Below are 14,011 nucleotides of genomic sequence, written 5' to 3' on the forward strand. Positions count from 1 at the left end.
AATTAATTCCTTAGTTTCATAACACTAAGTTTTTTGCACTTTTATAATGCAATATTGTTTCAAAAGGTCTTTAAAATGAATATGTTAAACAAAGGAAACCTTCTTTTTCACTATAAAAATAATTTACAAGCTAGTCAATTATATTTACACTTAGCTTCATGTATTGCCAATAATCATCTAAAAGAAGCCTCAAAGTTTTTGAAAAAGTTTAAAAAACTGGATAAAAGAGGTCAAGTAATTCAACTTCCAAACAGTGAGGTTTCTAAAGCTTTTTTAGCAGGGTCTACTTCAGGCGGTCAAAAAGCTAATAGATCCAAGTCTTTAGTTCGTTTGACTCACAACCCAACAAAAATAGAAGCCCATGGAAGAATCACTAGAAAAGTTCACGAAAACATGGAGTATGCAATGGCTAAGTTGAGAATGCAAGTTGATATTAGGTTGAATGGAGATGACAGTATTTTTGTAATTTTGAAAAGAGAAGAAGAAGAAAAACTTAAGGCTGAAAGAAAAAAGAAAATAGAGCAAAGGGTACTATTGCAAGAAAAAGAAGCTAAATTAAAACTAATTTTATCTGAAAAAGATACATTGATTTACTAGTAAAAAAGTATACAAATTTTATGAAAAAAACATTGTATCATTTAAAATTAAACTTTCGTTTAATTAATGCAAAGAATATTTGCTATCTAATTTAAAACAGTGCATTTTTATATTACTTAAAATTTTTGGTATTTTTAACTCTTCAATATACTTGAGTAAAAAAAAATATATATAACTACTTTTATTTGATTATATATATAATAAACAACAGTTTTATACATCTGTTTCATACATGAGATATTTCTATCTCATATAATGCTCAGTAAATCTTTAGTTTATTAAACATGTTTTGCAGAAATTTAGCATTTAAAAGTTTTATAAATATTATGACGTAGTAATAAAGAAGGTTTTTGTGCAGTAAGTTAAGTTTGAAATAAATGCTGCTTTTAGTTTTGTTATTAGTTTAAGAATTTATTTTTGAAAAAGCTTTAGTAATTGTTATTTTTAAAATTATTTAAACTGCTCATGTGGAATTTGTTTAAACCTTCCGTTACCTTATTTTATAAACCTTTATATAAATGTTCTTAATTATGTTAAGTTTTAAATGTTGAAAAACAAATGTCTAACTAATTTTTTGTTGTTGAAATTAATTAATTTAGTGGATTATTTATTGCTTAGTCGGTTGTTAGATTGTTTATGATGACTAAACTACTTGGTCAAGTTTTAAATAAGTTATGTAATGTGGAAATTATGAATAGAATATGATTTTAGATACATTTTATTGTTGCAACTTGACTAAAGTAATTAATGATTTACTTTTCATAGTACAAGCTCTATTTGTTTTTATTTATATTTTGATATTTTTAAATTATTTTATTTTAGAAGTTAACTGCATATAAGTTGTGTGATCTGTGTAAGCAGCAAGTTTTTAATTGTTTTAGTAAAATTACCATTAAATAATTGTGAAAATTAACACAGAAATGTAGAAAATTATTGTAAATCCAAGTTGAACTTGATGTAGTATAATTTTGCATGTTTGACGAAATTACTTTTTAAGTTAAATATTTACAGATAAAAAGTATATTATGAGTGAAATAGTAAAAAGTATAAAGATTCATTCTGTTGCTGCGTGTTGTAGAAATAATGGAATTGGGAAAAACGGTGACCTTGCTTGGAAACTCAAGTATGAAATTTTAAACTATAATTAATACATTAAAAGTTTCAAAAAAAAACATAAAGAGTTGAAGCACCACATTTGAATCATAGAATAACAAATATCCAATACTTTAGTCTAAAGTCCGATAAACTGCAGAATCTTGTTTGTAAAATCATAACTTTAAATTTACTACCTAGAAAAGAGTTTAGTCACTTCACAAACCTGACTTCAGGAAAAAATGTGTTAATACCTGAAGGAAAGAAAAACGCGGTAGTGATGGGAAGAAAAACTTGGGAGTCAATACCAGCTAAGTTTCGTCCTCTTCCAAACAGGTACAATTTTGTGTTAACTCGAAATACAAGCATCAGCTGTCTATATGGAGCAGTGAGTTTTTATTTTTATTGATAATTTTGAGTTACTTTATAAGAGGTAATAACATTTATTGTCAACAAATACTAATTGATTAAAAACCATTGATTAAAATGTACATACTTACAATTTACCACTTCAAAATAAAAAATAATAATTATGACTTGTTCAGAATTTTTTTGTTAAAATAAAGAGATGAAAAATGTTTTTATATTTTTATATTTTACTCAAACTTAAGTTTTTGACTTCAAAAATTAAAGCAATTAGCATCCTTATCTTTAAAACTAATTAAATGAACAGCTATTGAGAGTTGTACAGTATTCTAAAAACTAATGTTTTTAGTTTTCTAAAAATAAAAATTAAGTATTTTTTCAAATACAACTTTGTGTTGTAATAAAAAAAGTAGCAATAAATTTTAAATCAATATTCTAATAATCATCTAAAAATTATAACGTTTAAATATTGTTTTTGTAATGCAACAATGTACAGGGTTTCCACTCACTCAAGAAAATTAGAGCTTTTGAAAAACTCAGTCTATTTTAAATTTTATTGAAAAACCCAGGCTGCCTTAGGTTTGAAGTTTGTTAGCAAAACTCAAGCTAGTATGGATATTTTTTAAAATGTTAGCCTAGGCTTATTTTTTTTTTTTTGAAAATTTTGTATTAATTAAGTCTTTTTGTTATTATTATATTTGGTATTTAAAGTAGTTACGCTTGTCAGCATGATTTTTTCTACTTTTTTATAAACTTAGGCCAACTCAGGCCTGTTTATGGTCACACAGGGTAATTATTATGCCTTAAACACAACCATGAATGTATCTTAATTTTGTTTTAATGGTTTTTACTTTTTATCTCTTATTTTTTACACTAAAGTTTGTAAGTACAGATGATATTCTTTTGTAAATTGAATAAGTTATTGTAATAAGTGTTGAAGTTTTGTGGAAACATTATAAATAGAAATTACACAGTTAAAATATTTATTATAAACATTGAAGTCAGTTTAATAAGCGTTTGAGTTTTAAAAAATAACATCAGAACAAAATTATTAAAATGCATTCTTAAATTTTATTCGAATACATTTATTTTAATACTGAAAACTATTAGAATGGCGTTGTTCATTCTGTGCAAGAGCTAGTTGATCTGCTTACTTGCAATGAATGGAAGGACAAAATACATGAAGTCTACAATGTAGGTGGAAGCCAGATTTACAAAGTAAGTTTATTGATGAAAACTAAGCAAATGATTACCTTACATACTTGAGACGAACTTAATTGAATATACACCAAAAAGTACTAATTGTCAATATATTTTTTATAAGAGCTGTATATTCTAGTTCTGGGTTTCACAAACTTTTTTTTCCAAAAGTCCCCTTTAGAAAAATCAAAAAAGCTTTGGCCTCTCAAACTTTTAAAAAACTGCCATTAAAAACGACTACAACCTTTTTTTTTGGCTCTTCATCATCAACTCCAGAATATCTACTGTAAGTTTCTAGTTATTGCCTCGTGGCTCTCACTTTTACAGCTAATGAACCCCTAAATTTCCTGTTATTTTCTCCTAATATCTAGCAGGGGCGTCGCATGGGGTGTTTCACTGCCGCAACTGCACCACCTTAAAATTTTGTAGGAAAAAATTAAGTCTCTATAACGTTTTATTTATTTTTAGAACAAAATCTCTTATAAAACTCCAATTTAGACAACGACCATTTTGCTCACTACACTGCCTCAAACTCTTAGCTGACTGCCGCAAATGAACTTAAAAAAGCAAAATTTCTTCAAGAACTACCGTAAAATCAGTAAGTAAGGTTAGTTAAAAATTTCCTAAAACAGTACAGGTTTAAGTATCATTCCACAAGCGATTGTAAACAAAAAATGAAAACAAAGCTAATCAGAGCAGAGACAACTCGAGCTGAAGCAACTCGAGCAGAGGCAACTCGAGCAGAGGCAACTCGAGCAGAGGCAATTCAAGTAGAGGAAACTCGAGCAGGGACAAATCGAGCAGGGACAACTGGAGTAGAGGCAACTTGAGCAGAGGCAATTCGAGCAGAGGCAATTCGAGCAGAGGCGATTCAAGCAGAAGCAAATCAAGCAAAAGAAACTCGATCACGGAGAACTCGAGCAGAGGCAACTCGATCAGGGAGAATTCGAGCAGGGACAACTGGAGTAGGGGCAGTTAAAGAAACGGCAATTCGATTTTTTTTCTGCACCACCTAAGAAAAGTACCACATGACGCCACTGATATCTAGTATAAGTTTCAAATCTTTCATTGAAAACGTCTAGGACTTTTTTTGCTCTTTATCCTAATCTCCAGAATATCTAATGTATGTTTCAATATATTACCTCATGGCTCCCTGTGGCCCCTTTACTGCTCATGCCCGCCCTCCCCCCCTTTGCCGCTTATTGCCCACTTTGGGAAACCATGTTATACATGGTTTTAAAGTTATTAGATGTTGATAGATTTATTGACTGACTAAGTTCCTTCTCATAAAATATTAAAGACAGGGTTGCCACTTTACCTGGAAAAACCTTGAAAATCCTGGAATTGGAAAATTTTTGAAAAAAACCTGGAAAAACCTGGAATTTCGAACAGAAATCATTAAAAAAACATAGAAAAACCTGGAATTTTAACAATTTTCACATGTTCAGTTATAAAATTTAAATTTGACTCAAAAAACCTATCATATAAATTAAAACTCTATGTCATCATCAAAATTTTTTTTTTCTCAAAAAACATACTTAAAGTAGCTTTTTCATGTTTTTATACTATTTAACACAGTTTCTTACCTTAAGCTTAACTCTAAACTATAAATAGACCCAAAAATGTGTACTTTTAATAACCTGGAAGAAATTTGAAAAACCTGGAAAACCTTGGCAACCCTGTAAAGAATATTACTTACTAATTAGTTTGTGAAAGACCAACGTACATTAGAAAAAAAAAGCAAAATTATATATTAATGAGTTAGATGTTTTTAATAAACATTTAAACATAAAATTTTTTGTTCGTATATCAATTTAATCATTAGTGATCTGTTCAACACTCATTTATGTAGTGTTTTTGAGTAGCTAAATCTATCATGATGTTGTCGTAGATATAATATCTTTAATTTATCTAAATTTTAAGACATTGCGTATGTTAATACAAACCTAAAAATATTACGATGTATAATAAATATGAAGTTGTATATTTTGTAAAGTTTACACTGATTATAAATGCAGTTGATACAAGATAGTGAATTTTGTGGAAACATTTTCTTGACCAGAATCGACTCTGATTTTGATTGTGATACATTTTTTCCGGACATTTCTCAAGACTTTTGCCAAATCCCATCCAATAAGTGAGCTATATGTTTGTAATTTCATAGAACTCTATTAAACTTAATGTTTTTAATATATTAGATTTTCACACATACCTCAAGAAGCTGTTGAGGAAAAAGGAGTTAAATGGGTCGTTGAAGTTTATCAGAAAATTAAAACAGACCAGTAAAAATTCTTTTTTTTTCACGAAATTCAGTTTTGCTGCTGTTAAAATTTTTGATTTTATTTTTCAATATTCCGTTATTTTAATTATTCTACATAATACTTCTGTACATGGGTTTTTATTGTTTATTCTTAATTGATTTATCTAATTAATGTGATTAATCTAATTGTGTGAACTGTGTTTTATACCAAAGTTAAAATAAATCTGTATATAACTTGAGCATTTTTGCTTTTAACTGTGCTTATGAAATAATTTTGTAGACAAAATTACAAATGTTCTCGATATTCGAAAATTAAGCCTTTTTTTATACACCAGAAGGGTAAGCACCTAACTTCCACTGCTTGAGTTATGATAAAAAAATTGAGATTTTTAAGAAGAAAATAATCAAAAGGCACTTTATAAGGTAAATAACTATTTCATTATTAAAAAATAATTTGAAAACATTAATGGTTATTTTCTTTTCTGCCTGTTGTTCAAATCGTTTAAAGTGTACTTAAAGTTTATAAAAAAAATTATAAATAAACCAATCGTTTTTAAAATGTTCGGAACTTTATAAATTTATATTACTTAGAACATCGTCAGAATAATTTTGTTAAATCTGATATATATAAGGTATAAATTTTAGTTATGTTTAATGATTTTATAAATATCTAGCTAAAAATAGTTACGTCATACAGAGTAATAATCTTTGGAAGGGTTTAAATTAGAACTAAGTTATACTTTACCAATTTGAATTTATTTTTAAGATAAAGTTTTTAGAATAAAACATTTAAATCTGTAGAAATTTTACTTGGAATTAAGTTAAAGAAGATTACAATAAACGACAATAAGAATACTTATTGAATTTATTTCAAGTAAAATTTCTACAGTCTTAAATGTTTCCATTCATAAGAGTTAATTGAATTCCTTTGTATCTAGTATCTTTTATTTTTGTATAAGATAAAACTTATATAAACTGAAAATGTAGTAAAAAGTAGTGTATATGAACTGTACATTCTTTATAGCACGGTGAGTTATGCTAGAACTCTAATGATGTGCTATTCCAACTGACTATGAATGCTTTTTAAGTGTTAGTAAAATAAACTTAAAAAACAAATGTCTGAGTAATTTTTGTAGTTTAGTTTGATTGAAAAATGGTTTGCTGGCTTTGTTGTTTAGATCAATATAGGATATACAAAAATCATAATTTTAAAAAGGCTAAAATGCTTTTAGGTTAAAGTCTAATGTTTTAAATAAGTTTAATTGTTAAATTTAAAAACAAGTAACAATGTCATAATTTTTTTAAATAGTAAATCCATTGTTTACAAATTAAAAGAAAAATAGTTTTACATACCTAAAGATGAATTCATAGAATTAAAAATTTTATTGTAGCAAAAAGGTTTTTTTTGATTAAGCTAGCTTCAGGGATGTACAACCCACGGCCAAGATTTTGTTCTTTCAATAATTTCAGGTGAACCTTTTTCGACCAACTTTTTAAGTTAAAATAGCTGTATATAAATTACTTCTTTTCGGTACTAATTTTATATAAAAATTTGAGACAACAATTCATTTTGCAGTTTGTTTTATTTTTTGTAAACTAAAAACTTTTCAATCTACCCACATTTTCAATAGTTTTGTAAAATTAATAAAATTGTAAGATTATGCGTCATAATAGGTAAATAAAAATAACATGTACTATGCGATACTATTATAAAGTTGTTTAACAAAATTTAAAGTATAAAGCTTTAGTACTAAAAATTGAAAGCATTAATAGCGATTTTAATAAGAGGAAACCGACTTATTTAAAATTTCTTTAAAATAAAATTAAAAAACAAATCTTAGTAGCTAATTTACAATAATTTAAAGAAATTAGAGTTATAAACAAATTTTTGTTTGCATAAACTTGGCTTATTAGTTTTTACAAATATAGATTCTAAAACACTTAAATGATACATGTTACGTCCTTTACAAACGATTGAAAACATATTATCGATATATTTTTTTTGCGCATTCTAAATTATTTAACACATGTTCACCTATTGCCGATTGGCTTATTAGTTCCATAGATCATCCAGCTTCTTAAGACGTTGGTCACGTGTTGGTCCCTTCTTATGTGGAATCGTTGCGAAGTTCTCCAATATACTCACTGTCACAGTGGCATTTGTATTTATAGATTATGTAGCATTTTTCTGGATCAGGAGTGAGATCTTTAACAATTCCGTTAAGGGGTTTTCTGGAAGAATGAGTAATTCTTAAATTAACTGCCCCAAAAGTGTTATATACGATTTCTAAAACTTGGTTTTCAAAAAGCTTAGCTTCTTTTCCTAAATATGGAAGTCCTAAATATACTTCACATTTATTTGGGCCGTGTTTTGTAGGGCTGACAAGCTTCGCTTTAGTCCTATTAATTGTTTTTTCAATAACTTCTAAAGGGTAACCTAAGGAGCCAAAAATACTTTTAATGTTATTGATTTCTTCACTTAGTTTCACCTTAGAACATATTTTATGTGCTCGAAAAACTAAGCACGATTTTGAGTTGGTTTTTTGTGAGGTGGGACAAAAAGACTGCCAAGGAATATATTGGCCTACGAAAGTTGGTTTTTTATAAATGGATGTGTTTAAAGAGTTGGTGTTCGTTGAACTAAGACATCTAGGAAAGGTTAAGAGCCATCAGCTTCATGCTCACGAGTGAACTTAAGTGAAGGATATAAGTTGGAGGTTTGGTCAAACAAATCATCCACATTGTAGTCTGTCTTATAAGAAATAAAAGTATCGTCAAAATATCTAAAGTAATTAAGAGGTTTTTCTATATTCGTAAATAAAATGGACTCAATATAGCCAACAAATATATTTGCTAACACAGGACCCAAGGGACTGCCCATCGCGACACCGTCGACTTGTCTATAGATATGATTGTTGAACCTAAATTCTACGTTCTTAGCTGTCATATAAAGCAAACTCTGGCATATCTCTTTTGGAAACATTGGTGGATTTATATTTGAATTATAAAGCTTTGTGGATCTGATAAAGAATAGTGTTCGAAGTTGAGGCCCCACAAAAAAGTCGGACATCCATGAATTGAATAATACTCAAATTTTTCAGGATCGCATATAATATTTTCCAGTTGTACTTGTGGCTAAGCTAGGTTTATGGCAGATAAAAAAGTTATTTAATAAATAATAATAAAATGTTTATAGTATCTACATATAGGTTTTAAGGTAATTCTATTTTCATGTTTGACCCTTCGAAACTTATTTTGAATTAGAAAATGTACCAGACTAATAAAAGAAAAAAAATTGTATTACTAATTATAATGAATTAACTAGTTATTTTTTTCTTGTATTTTCTGTTTTTATTTATATTAATGTTTTAGTTTATTTGACTTAGCATATTTTATAAACTTTTATTATAAAACAGATTTTCATGGCCGAGATTTTTTATTTTAGAAATTCTAGCGTAAGTAAACACGTTGATACATTCCATTACTTCGTACAATTTGTGCTAGTCTCTTAATTTTACATAACTGGAAAAAAAAAACTAGAAATACCTCAGTTTCCATTGAACTTTCTTAATATATTCAAAGTGGCCACTAAACCTTATTAAATCCTGGAACTTGACATTTTAGGCTGGAAAAACCTCGAATTTTAGAAATATTATAAACCTGAAGTTTTAAACAATTTTAAGTAGTAAAACTCTGATTTCATACAAAAAATATGTTATATAATCAGAAAAAATTTTATTACCGTCAATTTGATTTTGTATATAAAAAACACATTTAAATTAGCTTTACAGTATCTTTTCAATGATGTTATACTATCTAACACAGCTTTTTTTAACTTGAAAATAGACCCAAAACGTGTATTTTCGAAAACTTGGAAAAATTTTCTCAAAAACTAGTGGCCACCCAGATGTTTGTAAAAAGTGAAATAAGATTAATTAATTAAACAAAAATGGAAATATCAAATATTAATTTTTAAAAATTTCAAAATAAATCTTAAAATACATAGAAGTGTTCTAACTTACCTATACTATCTAATAAAAGTAAATAATTGTTGAAAAACTAAAATTTTTGAAATTTACCTACGGTTTTAACTTTAGTTTTTACATCAAAGTAATTTTTGAGTTTTGTATGGTGAAGTTATTTCAAAATCAATATACTATTTTAAAATGTTTTTATAAATTTACACAAACGTAGTTTGAACTTTAAAAAATTTTCCTACAAACATCGTGTTTAAAATATAGTTAAATAGTTAAAAATTTTAAAATAATGTTTTTATAAAGAACACAGAAGTATCGTTTCAACCTTTATTTTTAAACCTTGCTAACACCTATTTTAAACAAATTAAAATTCCTAATGTAGAAATAATTTTTGTTTTGATTCACTTATTGAAATTATAAGTGAACATTTAATCAGTATTTTTTTTATAGTTTTTGTATTAACACCTCAGTTTTAGATTAAGCTATAAACTGTTTATATTTAACAGCTATTTGATAACTTTCTATATAAATTTTTAATTTCTAGATTACTATGATTATTTGCTTATTTAGTCTGTAGTAGCTTACATTGAAATTGTTTTTTTTGTTACAGTTGTCTTAACGAAAAAAAGTATTTAAATTTAAAAACACAAGTACTTCGAAAAGTTTACACTAGTTAATCAATCATTAAACAGTTATTATTAGTTTGAGATATTAATAAAAAGTCAAGTTAAATAATTTGTCATTAAACCTATAAAGTCTGACTCTGCAGTAGTGTATTTTTAAAGCTCTTTTGCCAATAAAATGTATTTAAAACTAATTTTTTGTATTAAACTTAAATATCCGTTTTATTGATTTTCCTTTTTTTTCTCTTCTTTGTTAGACTATTTTTTAAGAACAAAATTAATTTTCAAAACAAATGAGTCGACATCGAATTATTTTCTAAACTATTTAAGTAAATTTAAAGAAATGAGCTAATACCATTTTAATTTACTAAAGTTGTTACTAAAAGTTAAAAGTGGTTAAAGTTTACATGATAACGAAAACAAAAAAAAAAATTGTAACTACTTTCAAAATCTATTTTTCATGAACATTCATTACAGGTACTAAATTACAGTTAGTCACAAATTTTTATTCTATCATTTAAAAAATATTTTGTATTGTAAAAAACATCCATGACCTAGTATAATGTGAATTAAAATATATTTGCAGCTCGTTGATAATAAAGTAGATAAAAGTAAGCATAAAAATGTTAAAACTATTAACATCTTTTTTTTCTTCAATAAAAACAATCAAAATCGTTTCATACACCTGTAATAAAAACTATTTCTAGAATTTTCGTCGTGAAGAATTGTTTTAACATTTAATTTTAATATACTAAGAAAAAATACAAACTTCGATAATATAAACAGTTAACATGGTAAGCAGAACACAATGTTACTTTGATACATTACTCCCAAATAAACTCCTTTAGGAAAATCCCTATAAATATGAACAAAGTTGTCTATACTGCAGCTAATCCATAAGTTAAAAAAAATTGATTATAACAGGATGTCTGAACCTTGTCTACTTTTTGTACTTTGAAATGTTATATGCTTGTTTCAATGACTTAAATAAAGTAGGGATCATTAAGGACTTTTTGTAAATCTTTAAGGTTTATCAAAGTAAGAAACTCAGAGAGAATTAATTAAAACTAATACCAATAGTATTTTGTAAGTTTCATCGGTGAAAAAAACAAAAAAAAAAGTTATTTAACACGATAAATAAAATTCCTTTATAAATATGTCTGAAGGGTCTAATGTACAGAAACTTTTCTGTCATCGACCTACACGACACTTATTGACTTTAACTATTTTGATCTGTTAAAAAAATATTTCAAAAACTACAATGCTTTTATTTTAACGAAAAAAAAAACTACAAAATTGGACTTAATAATAACTTTACATGAAAATTGATACTTAACCGGTAGACAAAATTGTTCGTAGAAGTCCTAACTCAGGTATATTAGCTTGTTATATATTCTGGATAGTATTTAAAGTCAAAAAAATTATTTGGTTTTAAAAAATATATTTTAAAGATCTTTTGGGAACTGTAAACTTTTCACAACACTCAATATATATATCTATAGCCAAAAATTATGCTATTGCAAATTAAAAAGTGTAAATAGACATTTAAGTAGTATAGTATATTAACTTCTGTATAAGTAGAAAAAAGAGCTAACTATAAGCATTACATTTCATTAGTAATTTTAGCCAATGTTTTACCTTTTTTTTTTAGCAATAACTTCAAAAACTATATAGTTTTACTCATTAAAAAGAAATATCAAGTGTATATTGAAATCTTCACTAACAATCTTAAAAATAATAAAAGTTTAGTCGTAGCTGCTAAAATCTAGACTCGATTAATACTATTGGAACTTAATAAACATACTTATTTATGACTACCTTCAGACATAAGAAACAAAACAAATAATGAATAGTACTCTTTATATTCCTAAAACATACAATAATAACATACTTATGCAACTTATTTTTTTGAAACTTTTAAGGGGAAGTTATCAAATGTGAACAAAGACATTTTCGCTTAAGGGACACTTTTGCGCGAAGACACTTTTGCACTAAGGGAAATTTTTGCAGAAGGGTCACTTTTGCACGAAGGGTAAATTTTACACAAGAGTATAAAAAATAAATAACTTAAAAAGAAATTGATAAAAAACAAAAAACGAGGATTAATAAGTTACCGACCGAGGGTAAGGGTTAGGGGTAACAGTAATAGTAAAATCAAAATAAATTGAAATTAACATAAAAGTTTTAACCCGTGCAAAAGTGACCCATCGTGAAAAAGTCTTTTCGTAAAAAAGTGTCTCTTTGTGCTTTTTTTTTACTCTGGAAGTAACCTAAAGCACAGAAAATATACTGTTAAAACTCTTATAAGTTAGTATGTTTTTTTTTTATCAAAAATATCATTGAAATTAGTAAAAAGACGAATTTTCTTTGAAGCATAGTAGTTTTCAACGAGCCATTTTTTAGAAGAAAATATCAGATATTGTATAAGTAATAGAAAAAAAAAACAGTTATAATTATTAAGCAAGTATATTGTTTGCAGTTTTTACTAAATAATATAACATTTTATTATTTTTTCTAATATATAAAACGCGCACTAACTATTGAAGTTTAAAATTGTATTTAGTGAAAATAGTGAAAAAAAAACAATTGTTTATTTATTTGAACTTAGTTTGAAATAATAATAAAACTATTTGTAAAAACAAAAATAATAACTGAAATATTCAATAATACAACAAACCACATTTTTTCACAACTATTTCATATATGAAATATTTGTATTTCATATAACAGTCAAAATAATTTTTGCATTATATGAAACGTTGTACAGAACTTTAGAATTTACAAATGTTATAAATATTTTTGTAGAGCAAATTGAGTTTGGATATACGCTGCTTTTCATTTTGTTATCAATTTAACAACTTATGCATTTGAAAAAGTTTTAGTAATTGCTATTCAAGACTTTGTTAAATACAGAAGAGTGAAAAGTGATACATATAAAAAAAAATGTTTCAAACTTTTCGTGTGCGAAGCTTAATTTCGGTTGGATGTTAGTTTAATTTGGTTTAACTTGGCTAATTTTTTTTTTGATAATCTATAAACATATTTTCCCTTACACTTTTCTTGTTGAGTTATTTAGTCTCATCTGCTTTATTGGTATGGATTATTTTAACTAAAATATGTACATAACAATAGTTGTGTATATATCTAAAGTAAATATGAAAATATTCAAAATATGAAAAATATAATTTTATAAGATATTTTGAAATTAACTTATAATATGAAATTTCGAGTTCTGAGACTACAAAGATTTTTGACCGTTTAAAAATAAGTAGTATTGTCTCGTTTGACGCAGTTACATATAAACTTTCTTCTATTGTGACGTCACAATAAGCACCGCAAACAATAGCTTCATTAACTGATTTATAAACCAACCTCACATTGAAACTACAGCTTTGCGCAGCGGCGATAACGTAACCAATGAGGTTTATCCGAGGTGCGTTTATTGCTAGTTGAAAACTATACCCAATACCCCGCCCTTTGTCGGTGAAAGACCCGACTTTGAGGCAATTTCTGCAAGATGTCTACCGGACATCTTCACAATAATACATTATTAATAAGTCACAGTGTAAGCCAATTTTACTCGAAAATCTGCTTAAAAAAGTAAAAATGATTTGTATATTGAAAACAGTAAATAAATTTCTATAAGTACTAACTTATTTAACAAATATTTTTTAGCTTAAATATATTCATTCATATTGTGATTATACTTTTTTATGACATTATATCAGAAACTAACTTTAAAAAATCGAGTTTTTAATACAAAAAGTTGTATAAATTGCCCTTATACAGTTCAAAATGATAATAGAAATTGCTTGTAGTTTTAAACACTCTAATTTTTTTGTTTTTTTTAATATTTTTATTAAGTTATTCCGATTTAAGGTAAACTTAAACATTTA

At 26.4% G+C, this 14,011-nt stretch overlaps 1 protein-coding gene and 1 non-coding gene across 2 annotated transcripts; both read left to right on the forward strand.

The window, feature by feature from the left end:
- The first annotated feature begins 1,614 nt into the window (after nucleotides 1–1,614).
- LOC145835797 (dihydrofolate reductase-like) lies at nucleotides 1,615–6,017 on the forward strand. The gene is made up of 5 exons (XM_082943517.1): nucleotides 1,615–1,720; nucleotides 1,891–2,077; nucleotides 3,166–3,273; nucleotides 5,274–5,392; nucleotides 5,454–6,017. The coding sequence occupies exons 1-5, from the start codon at nucleotides 1,623–1,625 to the stop codon at nucleotides 5,539–5,541; spliced, it is 600 nt and encodes a 199-aa protein (XP_082799643.1). The 5' UTR covers nucleotides 1,615–1,622; the 3' UTR covers nucleotides 5,542–6,017.
- Nucleotides 6,018–13,503: 7,486 nt separating this feature from the next.
- Nucleotides 13,504–13,647, forward strand: LOC145837309 (U4 spliceosomal RNA). The gene has a single exon (XR_014369947.1). It is a non-coding gene; the product is annotated as a U4 spliceosomal RNA (small nuclear RNA).
- Nucleotides 13,648–14,011: the final 364 nt, after the last annotated feature.

This window comes from Thalia democratica, chromosome 5 (genome assembly GCF_965202585.1).
Source record: "Thalia democratica chromosome 5, ktThaDemo2.hap1.1, whole genome shotgun sequence".
Classification (NCBI taxonomy): domain Eukaryota; kingdom Metazoa; phylum Chordata; class Thaliacea; order Salpida; family Salpidae; genus Thalia; species Thalia democratica.